The sequence below is a fragment of the Streptopelia decaocto genome (genome assembly GCF_964273445.1).
Source record: "Streptopelia decaocto genome assembly, chromosome: 2".
NCBI classification, from domain to species: domain Eukaryota; kingdom Metazoa; phylum Chordata; class Aves; order Columbiformes; family Columbidae; genus Streptopelia; species Streptopelia decaocto.
In genome coordinates, this window is record NC_138655.1 from 116,213,196 (window position 1) to 116,234,402 (window position 21,207).

The following is a 21,207-nucleotide window of genomic DNA, read 5'->3' on the forward strand; positions in this document are numbered from 1 at the left end:
AGGCATTCGCAATGCATAGAAAGGGAATCTGAAAATACACAACAATACAACAAATAATTGCTATCACAGCTTCAGTTATTGTACAGTGAAGCAGTGGTTTAACTCTTTTCCCCTTCTGTAGCCAATTCAAAATCATCATTGCTTTTTGTGATTTGTTTTGAACTTGCTTTGCAATATTACTAAGAGTACCCAACATAAAATCAAGATCTTGTTGCAGTTGACAGTGCACTCACTTGCCATGAAGTGTCCTTACCCTGCAGGGTCGCCATGGATACATCAAACACTTGCAGGGGGGGGAAGAACAATATAACAGTGAAACTATTAATAATTAACGTATTAGATGGTATTTTAGCAATTTTTGGCTTTTCTGACATGTTGAATTCTGCAGATCAGCAAAGATGTGCTTCAGATTTTGTTTGGATAAACTGTTGCTGTTTTGCAGTCCTCAGAGTAGCAAGAAAAGCAAATTCCAAAATGTCACATGAATTTCTTAAGACTGATTATTAGAACATTCACAGACAGATCTGATGTAGCTGATTTTAATTGACAATGTTGGCTTAACCCATGGTAACCCCCACACGTAACACTGAAGGATTCTTGCTTTCCAGAGTGTGAGGGCTAAAAATAGTCAGATGCGCTTAGGGTTGTAGTTGCATGTGTCTTTGTCATGGTGTCATGGTGCTTGGTCTATCAAGTCCATTTATGTTAGCAGGCAGTATTGCATTATATATACTTTGTCAGTAAGTCTGAGGCTTTACGGGGTTTCTTAACGTAAAAATTTTTTTGGTTGTTTTGAGTAATATCATTAAAAAAGCCCCGAACCCTCACGAAACCCCACTTTGTTAAAATTTAAACCTTTGATTTTAGTTGAATGTAATTTAAGAACTTCACTGCTGCAGGTTCATACCAGAGGAGCTACAAGTCATGCTCCACGAGCTGTTGAAACTGTTTAAAGCAGTTAATTTTACACAATATAGGCTTATTAACCACAAGATTGAGGAGCTCTGCTGTTTCTGAAGTAAGTTACAGAAATACAACCAAACAGTTCGGGAATAATGAATAACGGTTTGTTTTTCTGGGATTTCTGTACTTCCTGTCTATGATGACTTCTTTTGAAGACAGGGTTAAAATGGTATCAAAATAAAATCTGATAGTTTCTTGGCCAGCTTTTGCACTCTTATTCTTTTTCCAGTCTCTGTAAAGAGGCATAGTTAATTGTGGCAAAGACTGTCTCTAATAAATTACATTTAGCGTTGATTTTCAGTTTTATGACAGTGCAGCTGCCTTTCCGTTATTCTGTCAGCAAAAGAGGGTCTTTCAATAATACTTGATATGTTAAATGTGTGTCAACACAGCAGGATTTTAAACTTTGTACACAACAAGCAGGCACACACTACGCATCTCTGTAATCTGTAGCATCGCTCCCTTGAGAATCCAGCTCAAATGTTTGAAGGTAGTTTCTGCTGATTAGGCCATTTGTGCTTGGTCTAATTCTTGGATAGTTTGCAAATTCTGGATCAGTTTTTAATTTCTGACCTTTTTTTTTTTTTTTTTGAGAGAGAGAAATATCTGAAGTAAGGGTTTGTGTTTTCAGAACAAGCCGTACTGATCAATGGCTGATCCAAAAATATCATTGCTGCTGCCAGCAAGGTCATCTTTGGTCTTCGTAGAAGAAAAGTACAGATGACACACAGAGAAGTAGGAGATATTTTTATTTCTCAGAGCTAGAGGATACTCCATGTGGGTTTTTTGTTTTTTTTTTCCTTTGGTTCTTCAGGATTTACAACATATCATTGGACAGAGCATAAATGATCCTCATCTTACGCCTTTTACAACTCATAATACATAATTCTAGTAATCGTAATATGAGAGCTTTTTTTTCTTCCACTGATTCTCAGCTTTATTCCCTTGGACGCTGAGGCAGTACTCGTGAATCTCACATCTTTTCATGTCAGGCCACATTCCAGAAACTAGAGACGAAAATCCTTTCAACATATAAGGCAAACCAAGGAGAGAGAGAAAAAAAAAAAAAAAAGCTGTGTTTTCAGAATCAAGTCAGCTAACCATTGTTAAAATTTTGAAGGGAAATGTTTTGTGGTTATTCTTTATTTTTCACTATCCTTGTTAAACTTTTTCAATTATTCTTTCATTTGGATTTACAGTAAGGAAGGAGTTACCCAGGATCTTATAAATTGATTTTGTCATAGGAATGGAGAATGGTCAGTGGATTAGGAAAGTCGTGACTCCTTACTGCTTGCAGTTTACCCTTTTTCTTTCTTTCCAAGTCCTAATTTGGGTCATTCCCTGAAAAGATGTTCTTCACTTCATGAACCCAAAATAAAATTAGTTCAGATAAGTACAGAGAAGGTTGAAACGGCTTTACCTTCTATTTGGAGCATCTGTTGTATAATTTAGAGTCTGATTTAGACATAGTTGTATTCAACAAGGTAGTGGTTGTAAACTTCCTGTATATATGGGAATGAATAGGTAAACATTTAATCATATTTGTGCTGCAATATTTATGTATTTTGAAAATCCTTCAGTCTTTTAAAATAATGTAATAAAATACTTTTATCCTTAAGGCAAGACATTTTAAAATACAACTTCCATCATATTTTGTAGTTAATTTTATAGCATTTTGGACATAATACATTAGATACTGTGTACTTCTTGCAGCTCTTGAGAAGATGTTCAAAGCAGCTTTGCACTGGACCAGTCTGTCTTGGATAGAATTTATTCAGTAGTGTTTTATAGATTTTTTTTTTTCCCTATGAGTGAAGTGAAAAGCACCTTACTAATGCAGAATGCATATGAAAATGAGCAAATTTTAAATGTACACAGTCTTAGAATACAGTGCAGGTAACCTTTTTCTATAAAATAATATTAATATATTTATGTTTCTTTCCACCAAGGATTTTGTGACTACAATTACTCGTTTACTTGAAAGTCCTTCAAATTTTATTCGAGCAAAAGCCTTTCTGCTCCTGCTACAAGTTTTCATTAATAACAGGGAGATGTTGCTACTCAGTTGTCAAGCAAGGTAAGGTGCTAATGGAAAATAATTAGAGACATAATGGTTGTTTTCAAAGTCATACCTGAAATACTTAAAAATGTGTGATATTTTTGAGACAGTGTTTTAGGATTGAACTGTTTTCTGCTTAATATGAATCCTTTTGTTCATGAGAATATCAAGAAAAGAGTGTTCTCTTTTGCCTGGGGTTGTCAAGTGATGATTTGTGTGAAAGTTCACTGATGGCCATATCAAGCAATACAGACACTTAGAGAATTTTTTTTTAACATCAAACCTGGCTTCTACTAAATATTTTTTCATGTGTTGTTGAGTGCAAGACAAATGTGTGCGTTATATGAACTAAATAAATGTATTTCCATAGTTTCGCCCATTAGACAGAACACTGACATTCTTCAGGGAGTAAGTGATAAACTGTTCTACATATGACTGAGGAATTTGTCAAAGGATAATAGAGATACTGATGCTTTCCTGCCTACATTTAGATCTGTACAATTTTCTCGAGACAATGTTTAGTTGAACAGTACTATCAGAGAAAAAATAGCCATGCATATTTTTAGAAAATCTTGATGTGAAAGGCAATTTTGTGATGGGAAGGACAATGTGAAAAGAGAGAGCTCATGAGTTTACATAAACTTTGTTTTTTTCCTCTTTCAGAATAAATGAACATACTTTGTATGCTTCTCAAATGTAACTAATGAATTGAACGTGCTTTTAAAAAATGAACTCCTTCTCCCCCTGCCCTCCAGAATAAAACCACTCATATTTAAGTCTGTTCAGCCTATTTTAAGTAAAACTTAAACAGATGTAAATATATTTCCATATAGAATCAGATGATTGTTAAATCATGGAAGCATTTTCTTAAGGAAAGAAATCCATAGAGACTTTTGGCATGTTTTTGTATAAAGTTAAACAGCTTTTGCATAAAAATTACTTGGTTGCCTGGAAAGCCTAGAGGACTTTATACCATTTTGATGTAAAGCATTCAATTTTTGGCATTAAAAAAACTTGTTTTAAAGAAATTTCTCTTTGAAGCATAATGTCAGATTTTTAAGTAGTTCTCTTCTACCAGGCAAATCAAAATTCTTTGTAATTCAATACAATTTCCAGAGATTGCAAGAAAAATAGGGGATGTCCCCATAGTCTCTGGGAAGTGCAGCTGAATATGGGCTATTGCAGAGGTGAAAAGTAGTTACTGAATGAGTCTTTTGATTTATCTCTGTGTTTGCCTCTGGAGCACAGTTCAGGAAGGATAAGGTGAGTTGTATTAATAGTATTCCATAACAATCATACATTGTTTAGAAGCCTAAACCTACAAAATGCATTCTTGGATGGTTCTTATTTCATTGAGTAAATCGGCATTTTGATGGAAATACACACCTCCCAGATAAAATTTTGTGTTAGTGAGTTTTGTTGTGTACACTTGCGGAAATTTCAATAAGCTATTTTCATACTTCTATAAAAGAATATTGATTATAAGAAGGATATCTAAAAAAAAAGGTAATACTGAAGTGCATTCTTAAAATCCACAGTGTGGATTTCATACACCAGTGACTGATGGGTCTTTGCGCAGGACCCCCAGGGAGTTTGAATATGAAACAAAGATGTCAATACTATGCCCCTAAAGGGAAACCTCGCCCTTCTGTCTATTCAAATGAACATTTTAAAATATTGCCTGGAGCATTCTGTTATAGGTGTATTATTAAAGCAATCTCTTGTAAGTTAGCCAGTGGTTAATAAATCAATTACCATAGTTTACCATGAGAAATGTCATTCTGCAGAATGACATAGCTACACAGCACTCATCAGTTAGAATGTAAGCATTGAGTTTGTCTTCAGAAATCTTGAACACCAGACTTCTAGAGAAGGGATGTAAGGCTCATTTGGACTTTTATCTCTTTCAATATGGCCATTCTAACTAGTGCTAACATTTTTATAGGCTGTAGTATGATTTATGTAGTGCGATTTTTCTTGACTGAAGGGTTGATCTATTGTTACATTGACTTAAATTATTCCTGCTTTTGGAATTCTTGCATGATGAAAATTACTGTCTTTAGACTTTTGCTCATATTGTGCACATTGGTCATATATTTCAAAATAAAGTGGATTTTAAAATTAGTCTCTGCCTAAGCCTGCAGAGAGATTCGGTCCTTGTGTTTGCATCATATATACGTTTAAACAAGTAAGGCTGCGCTTACAGTAGCTTAAGGGTTTCTTTGTCCTTTTTCCTTCACATAGTCATTTGTGTTATTTTAAAAATTGATTTATTTGGAAGGGAAAGTCTAACATTTCCACAAAATTACAGAGCCTAAACTAACGTATCATCTTGATTATAACCACAGATACTAGAAATGTCTGGTTCAGTAGTATTTTTGACATGTAGTGTCATTTTTTTGTTATGAGGGGTAATGTTTTGTGCTTGCTTAAATGTAGACTCGTGATGTATATTGAAAGAGACAGCAGAAAGACCACACCAGGAAAAGAGCAGCAAGGCGGCAGTGAATACCTGTCAAAATGCCTGGATCTTCTCATCTATCACATTGTGCGGGAGCTGCCCGGAATTCTAGGTAAATTCAGTTAGTTAACTGAACAAATATTACCTTTGCTTACTCCCTTGAGAAACAAATATCCCCTGACCTATACAAGTGGACACCTGTATTGTCTAATTACATAAAGTTTGTATGATGTCAGCTTCATGAAGTTCTTTACTTATGTCATGATCACATATTTTGTACTGGAATGAATGATTTCCTTTAATATTTTGTATGTGTTGAATGGTAAGCCACATCAAGTCAGTCTAGAATGAGGCCCAAATGTACACGAAGCTTTATCAATGTTCTAAAGATGTTCTAAAGATATTCCAAACATTGAAAAACCTAAGAGCAAGTTTGCTTTGTAAAGCACAAAGCTAGGGGGAATGCAACAGTGCATATGTGTGAGTACGTTTTAATCACCTACACTGGAAGTTATATGTTGAATATTTGCTTCAGGCAATTTTTCCGGAATTTTTCAGCCTAGATACTTCAGTTGTTCTAGGTGTCTGAAACCGATTTGCTCATGCATAAGAAAAGATGGAAAGATTTGCTCTGATACAACATAAGTGCTACCTCAGCCCATCCCTTATATTTAGGAATAAGGACTTGAAGTTTCAGCAAAATAGCTTTTGTGCCATGGATATGCATTTGGACAACTTTATTAATATCTACTCAAATTTCGCTAGTAATTGAACCTTGTGTGCTAAAAAGTCACTTGGAACTTTGTGCTGTTCATATATGTTCAAAGAAAAATCTGCTTGGGTATAGCAGCTGAAGTCCTCTGTCATTGTAGAATCAAAGAGCAGTTTCTGTTTGAAAGGACCTTCAAGGGTCGTCTAGTCCAACCCCCTGCAATGAGCAGGGACATCTGCAAATAGATCAGGTTGCTCTGAGCCCAGTCCAGCCTGGCATTGAATGTTTCCAGGGATGGGGCATCTACCACCTCTCTGGGAAATGTGTTCCAGTGTTTTACCACCCTCATTGTAAAAATTTTCTTCCTCATATCTAACCTGAATCTCCCTTCTTTCAGGTTAAAACCCTTAGCACTTGTCCTGTCATAACAGGCCCTGCTCAAAAGTCTGTCCCCACCTTTCTTACAGGCCCCTTCTAAGTACTGAAAGGCAGCAATAAGGTCTCCCTGAAGCCTTTTTTCCTCCAGGCTGAACAACCCCAACTTTTTCAGCCTGTCCTCATAGGAGAGGTGTTCTGATCAGAGCTCTGATCATTTTTGTGGCCTCCTCTGGCCCCTCTCCAACAGGTCCATGTCTTTCCTGTACTGAGGGCTCCAGAGCTGGATGCAGGACTCCAGATGGGGTCTCACCAGAGCAGAGCAGAGGGGCAGAATCACCTCCCTTGACCTGCTGGCCACGCTCCTTGTGATGCAGCCCAAGATACAATTGGCCTTCTGGGCTGCAAGTGCACACTGCTGGCTCTTGTCTGATCTTTCACCCACCAGTACCCCCAAGTCTTTCTCCACAGGGCTGCTCTCAATGCTCTAACTTGTCATAATGGGATGAGGTACTGGGGAAGAGGGGACTCGCGGAAGGGACAGTGAAAGGCATGCGTGCAAATAGGACAAAACCTGCAAATTGCAGGGCATGGTTTGGACTCACTGGGCAACCAGAGAAGAAACTGGAGTAGAAAGAAATTAGTTTGAGGGTCTGGGGATACAGTCAAGAGCAGGCGATGAAACAGGATGTGAATTTTGGCCATTTGTACAAAAGTAATAGATAAAATCTTGAAAAATGAAGGAGGAACTGTTGGTGAAATTTGAACATAGAGTTCATATTGAATAAAAGAAATATCACAGAAATTACCCTAGATGAGTAAGAACATTGGGATTGTCTTTCCTGGAAAAAGCTGTACTGTATGTTGTATGAGCAAAGATGAGATTTTTATTTAAAAAAGTTAATTAGTAATGAGTGAAGGAAGAAAATAAAGAAGAAAAGGAAGAGAGTTAGAGAGGAAAGGGAAGAAGGAGGAAGGGAAGGGGGAGGAGGTTGGAAGGAGGAAGCAAAGAGCAGAGGATGGTAGGAAGAAAAGGAAGGAAAGAGGAAGCAGGGAGAAGGGAAGGAACTGACTGGAGGGAAGGATGGAGGAGGAGAAGGGATGGAGAAAGAGAAGATGAGGGAAGGATGGAGGGAAGAAGAGAGAAAGAAGGGAGGAAGAAGAAGACAGGAAGGAAGGAAAGAAGGAAGGAAGGAAGAAAGGAGGGACAAAGTATGAGTGGAGTGTCCAGTCTGAATCATCATTAAAATTCTTATTAAAACTTCTGGTGGGTGACATCTGCCACAGAATACAGTAAGAAAGCTAAATAGGAATACTGGGGAGGAAATGCTATGAATATCCAAGAAAAGAAAGGGAGCAAAACCAACCCTGCTGGTACATGCTTTGTCATTAAATGATGAAACTTTTTTTTTTCATGAAATTATTTTCTGGTGAGATGATACCAAATTTATTTTTTGTCTTCTCTACGTTATCACTAGAATATTGAAAATGAAATGGTAGCACTGCAAAGGTCAGTAGACCTAAATGTCACGCTGCTATTCTTAAAAGAAACTTCAGTTCCTATGACAATGCAAATTTTTGCCTTGCTGCAAATACTTGATCTAATTTTTCTAACTAAATATCAAGTTCGCATGTTGGCTGTATTTCAGGATTTGAATGTCTCAGACTGTAAATGTTTGAGGCAGAAATTCACCTCCTGCGGTCCATATGTACTATATGCAACTAATATAGTAGGCCCTGATATTTCTTCAAGAACCTGGAAGTACCATGTGTCAAATATATAGTTACTATAATTATATGCATAATACATCAACTGCTTTAGCATGTATTCTGCTGGATGTTTTTTACTACTGATGTACAATTTCAATTTGATATTGACAACTGGTATATCAAGCATAATTTTTACACTTTGCTTTTCTTTCCAAGCCAGATTTGTGTTGTGTTTTTTATTAAGTTATCTGTCCATATTTGTCCCCATTTATCAGAAGGCTTTTTCTTTTTACTGTAGGATGACAGAGGAACATGTTCTGCTTGAGGCAAAAGCTATGGGGTCCCAAGAAAAAAAAACAGATTTGCAAACTGAAACAGTTAAAAGCAATTTAACTGTTGATTTAGAATTAATCCTAGCTGGCTTTTAAAATATGCATTCATCTAAGCTCTTTACTGATCCCGTCTTCTTCCACCAGGTGTAGCTATAAACCTAGAGAGAGAGTAGACTGTTCAGTAAATTATTTGTTGCTAGCCACAGAGGTCTTGTTGAATTACAGTATTGTGAGTAATTCAAAACAAGAATGTGTTGATGAAAAAACAATATTTTGGTTTATGTATTTGGAGAGTTTTGAGTGGTGCCTTCTTTTTCTTGAGCAGTGTGTTATAGAACAAGTCGAATTTTTAAGGCCAGGCATTTTTACAACCTGCTTTATTGCCAGGCTCTGTCATTTCTGCTTATGTTGAAAACTGAACTCCATGGGAGCAGAAGAAAAGCATTGGTATTATTCATCATGAATAAGCTCTGTGACTTACTCTGAAAGGAAGGGCCTTTTCTGGCATGAAAATCATATGAAATACCAAATCCTGTCCTTTGTTTAATGTCTATGTCATTTCCCTTTTACAGTTTGTGCAGCTCTTTCACTGGGGAAAAATATAGTTAGGTGTTCTTTCAAGACAGGATTTGGCTTTCAATATTTTCAGGCTATAGGGGCAGAATTTTCCTTCTTCGCATATGAGCTGTGGCTTTTTCTTGCTGCTTCTATTCTTTATCACATGCAGAAGAGGTCTCGCTCTTCTGTGACAATAGTTAATGGAACACAAATTTAGAATAATATTCCTTGATTCTTATACATCTCTTCTGAAGTTTGAAGTATAATTTTCACTATTGCAATTATAATTTTACTCCCTCATTATTGTGTCTGAGGTTTGTTATGGAGGCAACTAAGTTCTCTCATTGACCTCCTTCTACCTTTTTTATGAGAACATGAGAATTCCTGTTGCTTTAGGTCACTTGTTAAACTTCTGTATGAGAATGTGTGTGTGCATGTCTGGTGGAGGATCTTTTGGAAGGAGGTTGAGGATGTTAGTTTTTTCTTGCAGTGGTATCATGCTGCAGGAAAAACATTCTACTTGAGCTATGTCACCCAGTAATCACAGGGAATTCAGTTCTTGGTCCCCTGGAGGCCATGAGAATTTTCCTTTTTATTTCACTGGAATTAGAATTGCATCCATAGAATTTCAAGAGTATAAGCCCATGCATATGTAGCCACCTAAAGCCAGTACGAGTCCACACCACCAAGAGGAGTAATTTAATCTTTGCTTCTATACCTGCCTTGTGTTTCTGTCCTCACTGTTCTGCCAGAGGTCACATTTGCAAGCCTGTCCCTGTAGCCAGAGCAGGAAATTGCCCTGGCTAGGAAAGAGCTAGGAAAGAAAAGTGCTGGATCAGCCTGATAGATCGTGCAGTCACATGAACACTACTTTTGGCAGGAGGAAGAAGACAGGATTGAGCAGAGGATACTGGAACGGAGATGTTTTATGTGTCGTTGCTGTTGTTTAGTAAACCCATTATGTTAGATCAGTCTGAAATCTTATTTTCTGTAGGCGACATTCTCGCTGCCTTAACTAATGTCTCTGGACGTAAACACCCATCAACAGTTCAGGCCAAACAGCTGAAGATGTGCCTTCCTATGATGTCTGTAGTGCTTCATCTTGTGACATCCCAGGTAGAATTTTTTTTTTTTTCCCAACAAATTGTTAAACAATGGACAAACTCTTTCAGGTTCCCAAATTCTAATTTTTGCTGATCATGGTCAGAATGGATAAAATAGACTTTTTATTAATGTGTAGTTAAGTTGATGAGTATTCTGGCTATGTAGCAGCATTAAAGATGTAAGCCTTATTTTTGTACATTGTAAGACAACTCTAATGATAGAAGCAAATACATATTTTGTCCTCTCTTTTTATCATGGCTGTGAAAACATATTTTATTTTTTCTGGTCATAATATGTGCATTTAATGTAATTTTTTCAACTTTTGCTATATTCAAATAGGTATTTCGTCCCCAGATAGTCACAGAGGAATTTCTTTTCAATTATGGGACCTTACTTGTGAGTATAACCATCTAAGTTAAAAGTTGTTTACAAAACCAACATATGCATACAATTTTGGAAATTATTTTAATGTAGCAAATTTAAATGAAGTTTATAAATTGGAGAGAGAACTACATTCTGAATATAAAATTCAAGCTTTGATCATATTCAAAACTTCATATATTGTCAGACAATATCAAATTTGAATCCATTTTACATAATGGTGTTATGATATGGCTAATTACTTCTGGAAGAGTAACCATCCATTTTACCAGGTGACAGTCTACTCTGGAATTTTGTGTTTTACAACATTCCCACTGACATCTATAATGGGACATTTGATCATCAGCTTGTATGTTTTCGAAGTACTGTGCTATAATTGAGGCCTCTAAGACTTACTTTTCTTACTCTTAACAGTAAGAAATTATTAGGAACAGAAACATGTGTGCTTGGTATCTGGAAGAAAAAGAATAGTTATTTTCCTGTAACTGTTGTTCACTGAGATTTTTTTTTTTGCTGCTTTGAAGTTATTCCCATCAACACTGTAATTTTCAGTAGTGTTGTCCAAAGATATTGAGAGGGAGTTGGGACAGTTTCCCTTTCATGTCTTCAGCTGCAAACAGAAATACACAGGACATGCTCTGCCCCAAAGGCACAGCTAATACTAGACTCCCAGTCGGGTGCACAAGGCACAGACTCTCCTATAGCAGAACACACACCCCATTTCTCTCCGTTGCTTAAAATCATCCAGATGTTTTTTTTTTGGTATAAATACATCTTCTTCTTGTGTTTCTAATGTAAAATTAAGGAAATAAGCATTAGTAGCCAGAACAATTTTTGCACCACCTATATCGATTTTTCCTAATTGGTCATAAGACTATGATTAGGTGTGAAATTGTCAGAAATGAGCAAACCAAATTTACTCTCTTCCAAAACAAGTTAATTAGATAATGACTAGTCATTTTCTTCAAATGATCAGGAAGATAAAATAACTGTTTTTTTTAACAGAAGGAGTTGGTTTTTATGAGATACATTTAAATTATGAAATATTTACTTAGTTTCTAACTGTGTTTTCCGTTAGAGAAGAATCCTTCAAATGTTTCATACATACTGAGAAAAAGATAGCCCATGTGGACACTTAGGCCAATTTAAGATATAATGACAAAAAATTGTGACTGATTTCAGTGATTTTTAATAGGAGATTATGCATTTTTGTATGTTCTCCAATGTGTAACTGTGTCCATAGTGTGTGTGGTGTGCAGGGAGATCAAAAACACGGTACAACTAAACAAAAATTGCATTGCTTGGAGGGTCTTTGTCTTCTTCATGAGTTATTTTAACATAGCCATATGCAAGGTAGTTCAAAGTCTTCTAAGAAATTACAGTTTTCTGTTAACCATAAAGATATTTAATTACAGTCTATTCAGCTGGAAATGTTATCACTCCTGACACTAGTCAGAGTAATAGTCCTTACTGTACTCTACGTAAGTATCCAGCAGCATTACAGTCTTGCAAAGTTACGTTGTAACAGCTTGTTCATTAATGCTTTCAGTCCTTAATATCTTAATTATTATGACAGTGTTTCATGATATAGGTACATTAACATTTTGTATTTGCACAGTCCCTTAAAGAATGTCATGTGGTAATTATTCAGTCATTATGCTTCTTGGCTTCTGTTTCTAAAGTGTTTTAACATACATGCCTCTTCTTCTGTAGAATTTTATCAAATCAATAGATTCAGGAGAAACAAACTTGGATGGAGCAATAGGTAAGGTTAACCTATGTTATTGCTGTAATGTTATAAGCAGGCATTATAACTGTTGCATTTTACAAAGAAATACAATTATTTTTACTAATAGGGCAAGCTGCATCAGAAGAATTGATTAAGACTACTTTATCAACCTTTGAAGCAATAACACAGCATCCTGTCTTGTTGACAATCTATCGCTTGACCGTAAGTCTGGCAACAAATTAAATAATTGCAGGCTAATTGGCCTGATTCCATTGATAATAGAATGTTTTGAAGTTTTATAAACTGTTTAAATGATGGCTTAAAATGTATTGTGGTTCTATTTGATAGGAAAAATCCTTATTGTTTATAGAGATATTTAGTTTTCAAAGCAGCAGCAACGCATTTAGACTCTGTTTACTGTATTTACTTGAAAAGTTACAGGGAGAAAGAGAAGGGCTTAAAGTTTAGAAATAACAGTTCTTAAAATGATTTTCATGTGATTATAACACTTGATTCTGTAAGTCTTTCTTCAGCCTCCGAGCAAGTGTGTTGCTGTGTATTAGTTAAAATTCCACCACTTCATTTGTCATTATGCTTTTCATGTAGCTTGGAAAGACCACCTCTGAGGGCTGACAATCTCATTCCATCAATACGTTTTCTGAAGAGATCATCATCAAGAGTACTAGTTTATAGGAGTTATGGTGGGGTTTTTGTTTAACAGGTTGCTGACGAAAAATTGCATTACAATTACCAAACCCACACACTGTAAGCTTCTTACATCACTAAAGATCTGGTTTCTTTGAAGGCTTTTGTTAAATGATTTACTTGGAGCTAAACTAGCTGAAACGAGAAAGGTTACATTGTGAAATAGTGGTCAGTAAATCAGTAGGCCAGAATGTTTGAATCAGTGATTGACAAATCATTGTAACCTGTACCAGTGCATTATTGTGCCTGAATTCCTACCAAAAGTGTAACCTATCATACATGCTGGGGTGACCGTTTCATTCAAACTGAAATGTATATGTTTGTATTGGAATTAGGTTAAGGGCACATACAATATAGCACTTAAATCAAGAAAGGCATTGGCAAATTGATAAATTCATAAGAATGAGTGATATTAGGGATTGTGCTAGATAAGAATGGGTGGTCTTACAAATTGTTTTTAAAAGTTGTGTCTTACTTGGTGAGTGTGACAGTTGAGTATTTAGATGATAAATCCTTAGTAAGTGAAAATATTAAAATAAATAAAAAATATAAATAGGAATTCAAATAGTTTAATGTTTATTTTCACTAATGCTCACAAAAGAGTGCTATTCAAGAAAAAGGTCCTTGTGCACAAAAATCTAACCAATTAATAGTCAGAAGGAAAATAGTACAGAACTAAACAGTTCAATTCACTTTAATATGGCAAATGATATTCTAGAAAAGAAATACGAATGTAGGTGAATAGCTATTGGCATTTCCTTACATGCCTGTCAGCCTGTAAGTCATTGTATTATGACTGTATCGTTCTAGAATCACCTCAGTTTTAAAAAATAAATGTTTTAATTTTGTGTGTTATCAGCATGTCTTATATTGACAGGAGTATGTTCCATTTTTTAGGGAGGTCCACCAACATTTACTGAAATTGCAACACCTTGTGCCAGCACATTAAATAAAGATTCCCTCAGCTGTTTAAACTTGAATGATCTTGGGTTTTTTTCCCTGAAAAAATAGCACCAAGGAGACAGCTCCCTTTCACAACCCCTTTTCCCTTGCTCCTATCCCCAAATTCAGCAGAACATTATATTGAAGCCAGGGATTGACTATCCCACTCTCTTTTAAGCAACCCCTGGCTACCAGTAGTTGAGTTTTATTCAAATATCTAAAATTCTTGGGAACAGTTTACATCTTCAGATATGTTGAAAGTTTTAGGTGTTTATTTAAAATCCATCTGAAAGTGCTTTTTTAAAAATTATTTTATTTCTTTTTTTTTTTAGAAAATAAAATCTATTACTTCACTTGCTCATTTTCATAAGTAACAGTTCTTCCTAATTATAAAAGAGACCTCCTGACACTCTGCAAATAGCCATTCACACACAAAATAAAGTGAAGAAATTGCCTTGTATTTGGTATGTTAATTTCAAGAAATTGTCCACTCTAATTAATAATTTCTAACCACATCTGCCACTAGTGGTACAAACAGTAATTAGTTTAATACTATTTACGAAGTCTAGTGTGCTAATTATACTTGAATGTACAGCATACATTACTTTAGCAGAAAGTGGTACTTCATCTTCTATGATGCATACAGAATATTTTTAGAATTGCTGTTACTCAAGGGATATCTTCTAATTGCTGCTCGCTGAGCATGACTAGAATCTATGAATATAAATGTCAGCACCCAGCAGAACTCGGTGCTTTTTTAAAAAGTTGAAGCAAGACATGTTCAACCTTCCAGATCAATATTTAAGTATAACACTGGTTAATAGGAAATTCTCTTACTGGGGAGAAAAGTGTATCATAGGCTGGTCTCTGAAGCCTGGATTGCTCATTTAGACAAAGTTGGTTACAAACAACATTTTATGGAGAGGGCATGGGGAATGCCAAAACCTTCTTGAGAGGATGTATTTTTTCCATTCCAACTGTGACATTGCTTTGAAGTTTCTAATCAGAAATTAAATGCATTTCTAATAAAGTTTAATGAATTTAATAAAAAGTGAGGCTGTATTAATCAAGCAGAACCACTAAGATTTTCAGTTCAGTTCTGTTTTAATTTTAACTGCAATGGAAATTGTGTAAGTTAATAGGAATTTAAGATCAACATTTCAGGTTCTTTTCCACTTTGAGAAGTAAATAATTGCTTATTCTGGGTTTTGGTTCATGTTTGATTTGCCTTTATATTTGTACCTTGAACAAAGAAAATTGAATGAATTGATTTTTCTATTATCAAATTTCTGATTATCATCAACCTGAAGCTGGTTATTGAGGAGATTCATTTCCATGGGCACTGATTGTATTATATATTGCTAAGTATGATAAAGTTAAGGGAAATTAATTGAAAGTGCTCAAACAAAAGCCAGTAGTGAGCAGTAATTTAATTTTGTGTGCAACTGTGTACTTTTTACAAGATACAAAGTAAAAGCTAACAGTAAGCATTACTCAGCAAGTTTTGACAAACCTGTAGATTTTCAAGTGTGCAAATATAATGATGAAGGCCATCAGGAAGAGTCTCTATAGGCTGGAGTGGAATATAAACCCCAGTGTCTTAAACTGACAGAAGTCCAACTGCCTGTTACCACCATATACCTAAAATGGAAATATATATATATATATCTAAAAGGTTTAGATATAATTAGCTGCAATAACTCTGTGCTGAGTGTATCCTTTGTATTTTTCTTTTCTCTGTTAGATATATTTATTTGCCTGAAAAAAAAAGGACATACGCTAATTCAGAGCACTTTGAGCAGTGCTAAGGTTCATGATGACAGGCAGTTCCCAAAAATGATCTGTATACTGCACAGATGATATTTTACCCGAAGCATGAAAGTTCTTTTCTAGTTGAGGCAAAAGTTTTAAGCAGCGATTCTCCTCCTCAAGGTTTTAAAACACATTTTTAAAAATCAGACTGAAATAAAAACACCCTGAACATGAGTTTCTTGATGGGAAATCAAGGGAAAAGCAGTATGACATGGAAATCTGTTTGACAGTATGAGAGCTGTTATTTTCACCAAAGATGACAACAGAAGGGCTAGAAACTTCTGCAAGTGCATTTTTCTTCTCATCTTAGTCTTTTCTTGATTCAGCATCAGTGATGTTCTTCATCCACAGGCTGTTCTGATCTAACCACTGACACCTTAATTTTGTCAGTGTAAGATGTGACTATATGTATAAAACCTATTGTACAACTTTTCTTCAATCACTTTCCCTTTTCAAGTAAATTGAAATTCTACACCCCATGTAGCTTTCTGATCATTAAGCTAATCCCCATGACATGAGATATCTTTGTGAAACCGTGTCTATACTAATAGACATATTGAGTCAGTCAGTGAGTGCTGTCTCTTCCCAGAAGTAAGGAAGAAAAGAAAAACCTCAATGAAGATTCTGAAGTTGTGAAGACTTTTCCAAAAAAATTACAGAAATGTCATCCTTCTCCCTGATTCATTCTAACATGCATTAGATTATTTTCTCTATTACTTTCTGAGAGATTACTGGCAATATTAAAACACTGAGGAGCATGCTGTGCCTCCAGCAAATGCTTTAAGAAATTTGAAGGCAGCAGGGTCTTAATTTGATGGTCACTTTCAGCAATAACTTTGAATGTGGAATTTTAATGAGGATGAATGTCAAGGTGATGTTGGAGGTTGTGGATCTTACATGAGACTGTAAAAAAGGGGTTTGGGAGCTGATGGTCTTTGCTTTGGAACACTCTACTTTGAAAAGTGGATATGGAAAAGATATTTGTCAGTAGTTGTAGAGTCAAACATATCCACACTGAAAGGAACCAGATAGCTTTAGGAAAATCTCTGGAAGTAAAGTAATGGGTTTAGTCACTTGCAAGTTTAGATATAATAGCTACATGGAATGGATAGAGTAGTTTCATTATGTAAGTTTAATTCCTGAATCTGATTTTTCACTTGAGAACAGCATGGTTCACAAATGCTACTGGACCAGGCTTTAAGCCTCTTACTTTTTCTGTCTACCCAGTTTAATACCAAATGTCAAGACTTTGGCCTTAAGCACTGATTTGAAGAGCTCTGAAACTCAGTTTTAATCAAGGTAGAGATTTTTTTAGGTTGATTATGTTAACCATATTGAGGTAAGTTCTGTGGCCTTGAGAAGAAGGTTAAGCTATCCATATAAACATAGGTAAAGTTGTCAGGGATAATGGATAGGTTTGTTTGTATGCTAGTTCATTAATACATGATGGTTGCATGTATATGTTGAATAGTTGAATTCATCCTTGCTGACTAGCACAAGTGAATGGAAGTTTAGTTCTCTGTCATCATTCTTAGGGGCTACCTCCTGCTAAATACGGGTTTTAGTGTATTGGATCCTTCCACTGTGAGCCCTTGCAGTGTTATAACTGCTTTTTTAGTGGGTACTTGTGGAGCTTGGATTTTGTTTGGTAAGGGCAAGTAAAGCCAAGGCAATGTTTGTTCGTTTTTAACCAAGCAGGAACATATATTTAGGGTTCAGGTCTTGTGTCTGACATCTCTTGACCAGTGGAGACAAGCAGAGAAGGACTGAAATTATAGTTTTCTCTTTCAAGCCTCCTAGTAGTTGGTGAATACCTAACTAGTGTGATACTGTGGCTTGTCTCTCTTTCTCTTTTGAGGGCTGAAGTCACATACAGACTTTGCAAAAGAATTTCTATAAAAATTGTGCCATGTTTTCAAAAGATCTGTTTTTTGTAAGTAATTAAATAATGTAGAAAAGTGAGTACAGCTTTTGCTGGGTGATCATACCTCACTGGTAGAGTTTTCCTTGCAGAAATCCATGAACATTATAGAGACAGACGTTCTGGTTCTGCATACTGTGCTTGGATTTCCAAAAAGTTCTTGACAAAGTCATGCACCAAAGATTCTTCAAATCCATCAGTGGCCCCTCCCTCTTGCCTCTGACATATTAACTTCTTCTAACTAGCTAAAATTTACTAAGTAGAGAATAGAGATCAGATTTTTAAAATTTAGGTATATTAAAAATGGTGCCTTACACAGATCTGTCTTACAACGTGCACTAGTTATAACTAATCCAGAAAAGAGAATGAATGAGGTGACAGAAGTGAATGATGACACTAAATTATTCACACCAGTGAAAATTAAAACTGGCAGAAGAGTTGCAGAAGATTTCAAGATATTGAGTTAAAGGACAGGAAAATGACATGCAATTCAATACTAATAAATGTCAAGCGACGCACAGGAGGAACATCATTCCAACTATGCATATGCAGTGTCATGCTCTAAACTACTTGTAACTGTTCTGGAGATCTTTTAGCATCATTTTTCTATGAAAATGATAGCTTTATACTCAGCAGGAATCAGAAAGACAACTATATTATTAGAAATGACTGGTAATAGATTAGACAAAAAAGCAGAAAACATCAGTATGCCATGGTGAGTCCACACTGCCCTCAGGCCTTGAATACTGAATGCAGTTGTGGTCATTCACCCTCCAAGGGAATGAAGCTTAAGAAGAAAAAGTACAGCTCAATGATGCGAGGAGGGACTAAGTAGATAAGTACTTCAGCTCGGAAACAAAAGAATTGAGAATATAAAATTATGAATGGCGTGGGAAAGATGAATTGGAAATAATTATTCATGGTTTTCATGAAATGAAAGTAAATGACTATCAAGCTAGCTGCTTTAAAATAAACAAGGAAGTGCCTTTACATAAGGCATAACTGAAGTGTGGAATTCAGTGCTGTAGGAATTTCACATGCTAAAAGTATAAGTACGTTTAGGGTAGGGTTGGACTACTATATGGGAGAAGAGTCTAGTAAGCATCATTAAATGTGAAAATACAGATACAACACCAGCTTAGGAAGTTTCTTAACTCAAGATTACCTTAATAGACACCAGAGTTGAGCTTTATGCTTGGTCTATTTCTCCTACTCCTTTTCTGCTTCTTTCCAGTTGTCAGAAATGGGATTACCAGGTCTGAGCTACATTTTTCTTTGGTTCTATATTTATGTATTATAGCTGGGAGATGTGAATGTACTGTATATGGAAGTTTCTAGTATTTCATTGCTATTTTGGGTACTGATAACAGCACAGTTGTGGCAGCATAGACTTTGAATGCCGTCATTACAGAGTTATACAATGGTGGCTTTGTGCAGATAGGGATTTATCAAGAAATGGATATCAGGCTATTTAGGAGGTGGTAGAAACCTAGATAAAGTTATGATCATAATATAGTCTGTTTAGGCTTAAAGAAGAATATTTTCCAGCTTTTAAATGTAACCAGTCTTAGTGTTAAAGAATGAAACAAGAAAAAATATCTGACTACCTTCATGCATATATGGAGATTTGATTCCATGTAGATGTCAGTAGTCATTTAAAAGTAGAAAAAATGAATCCTTGTTTGAGTATTCTTCTGTTTCTTTCAAGCCCTCTAGAAAATGCCAAAATACTAATAACATGCTTCTGTATACATACCTTACAGGAACTTGTGCAATTCACTGGTGAATTTATTAAAAATACTTTATGTACAATTACACATCAGCGTATTTCTCCTCACTAATTACTTGTTTAGTTCATATCTTGTTTGCAATTTCATGTACACATTATTAAAAAATAGTGACACAATTTGCATGGAGAGAAGATGAGGGTTGCAGAGTTAGGAAGTATCTGATTTAAGGTTCATGTGCAATTTAATACTTGCTTCTCCCATCAGCATGTGCCTTCTGATATGCCTCTTGCACCACAAAACAATTTCCATAGGATTAGTGTTTCATTTAGTTGGTCTCCTCACACCAAACTGACATGAGTCAAACACCTGCTGTGGAGAATTCAGTTCTAAACAGTTTGCCAAATCTGAGGTTCATGTTAGAAAAAGTTCAGAAAAACCTATTGCAATTCTTTAAGACCTAAAGAATGATGACGACAGTTTAAAATATATTTATCTTAGAAAGACTTATGACTGGCTTCACTGCATTTGGTAATGTGGAAAGACTACTGTTAAAACTAGATGAAAGTGAAAAAAGATTTGAAGTTTTAGAAATTGAATTTGCATCATACTGCTGCATACTGCCATCCTAATTGGTATCGGTCTGAGTCAATGCTGCTGCTGAGTGATTCGTAACATTCTGAGTCCCTACATTCCTTCAGACAGTAGGGAGATGCTCGTTTGCCTCTTCTCTCACCTTTACCACTTAAATGTGTCTCTTTGAGAAGCGTTGCAGTAGGTTGAATTGATTTGGGTTTTTTTTGGAGTAAAAGACTTTAAGTACATACACCTTTTTATTCTACCTCACAGGTATGACTGAGAAATTACCATTTGAAGAACAGTTTAGAAACCTGCACTAATGGAGTTTTTGGAGTGCAATGTAGTATTTTTGTTTATCTTATTGCATATTAACTGAAAATACCATGAAATATTTCAAAATTATGAAGTGTTACAAAAGCCACTACATCTCTGATATATAGCATTATCTATAGACATGTAAAGGCTATTTATACGTGTAAGAGTAGTTCAGCTTCCATAGCTCAAGCAGAGTCCTTTACCTCTTTTATTGAAAGTATGTAACAAAGGCATCTTTTGGGAGTTTTATTTAGAAATGAAAAAAAGGTAGACAAAATGAATCCCTTAATGTCAGAGATTCATTTATCTGAGACCACCAACTAGCAATGAAATTGTTGTTCATTGTAGTTATTGGTGACTAACTTCATTTAGTGACCTCTTTTCATGTATACTTTCAGCTTCTACTGATATTTCTTGATAGTAGCTGCATAAATCTAGAGAAATCTAGTATTAATCACTAAAAGAAATTAAAACAAATTAGAAGGAATTAAAGAATTAAAAGGAATTATAGGGCAGTCTTGTTACAACAAATCTTGTCCATGGTATAGTGAGAACCTACACAGTAATTTTATTTGTATAAATAAATCCAAGGAAAAGCTCCATATCCCTGATGCATACTTAAAAATTGCAGGGCTGTCCATCAATCTTTTCCCTAAAAACCAAAGCATGTCCTGTCTGAATAATCATATTTTACCAATGATTTAAGACTTAGCAATTCATTCTCTTCTAGAGAATTCTAATAATACACTATTTTTGTAAAATTATATATATAAAACTGAGTTATGGCCTAGTTTCCCATAAGTTGATTTCAGATGGAACTAA

General features: G+C 35.5%; 1 protein-coding gene across 8 annotated transcripts in view; it reads left to right on the top strand.

The window, feature by feature from the left end:
• The window catches only part of ULK4 (unc-51 like kinase 4), a 240,153-nt gene that overhangs the window by 71,627 nt on the left and 147,319 nt on the right, over window positions 1-21,207 (top strand). For all 8 annotated transcript variants that reach the window (XM_082044443.1, XM_082044446.1, XM_082044445.1 and 5 more), the window contains exons 22-27: window positions 2,913-3,040; window positions 5,462-5,595; window positions 10,165-10,286; window positions 10,614-10,670; window positions 12,369-12,420; window positions 12,512-12,606. In XM_082044443.1, the coding sequence (XP_081900569.1) occupies window positions 2,913-3,040; window positions 5,462-5,595; window positions 10,165-10,286; window positions 10,614-10,670; window positions 12,369-12,420; window positions 12,512-12,606 (588 nt within the window). The remainder of the gene's footprint in view (window positions 1-2,912; window positions 3,041-5,461; window positions 5,596-10,164; window positions 10,287-10,613; window positions 10,671-12,368; window positions 12,421-12,511; window positions 12,607-21,207) is intronic.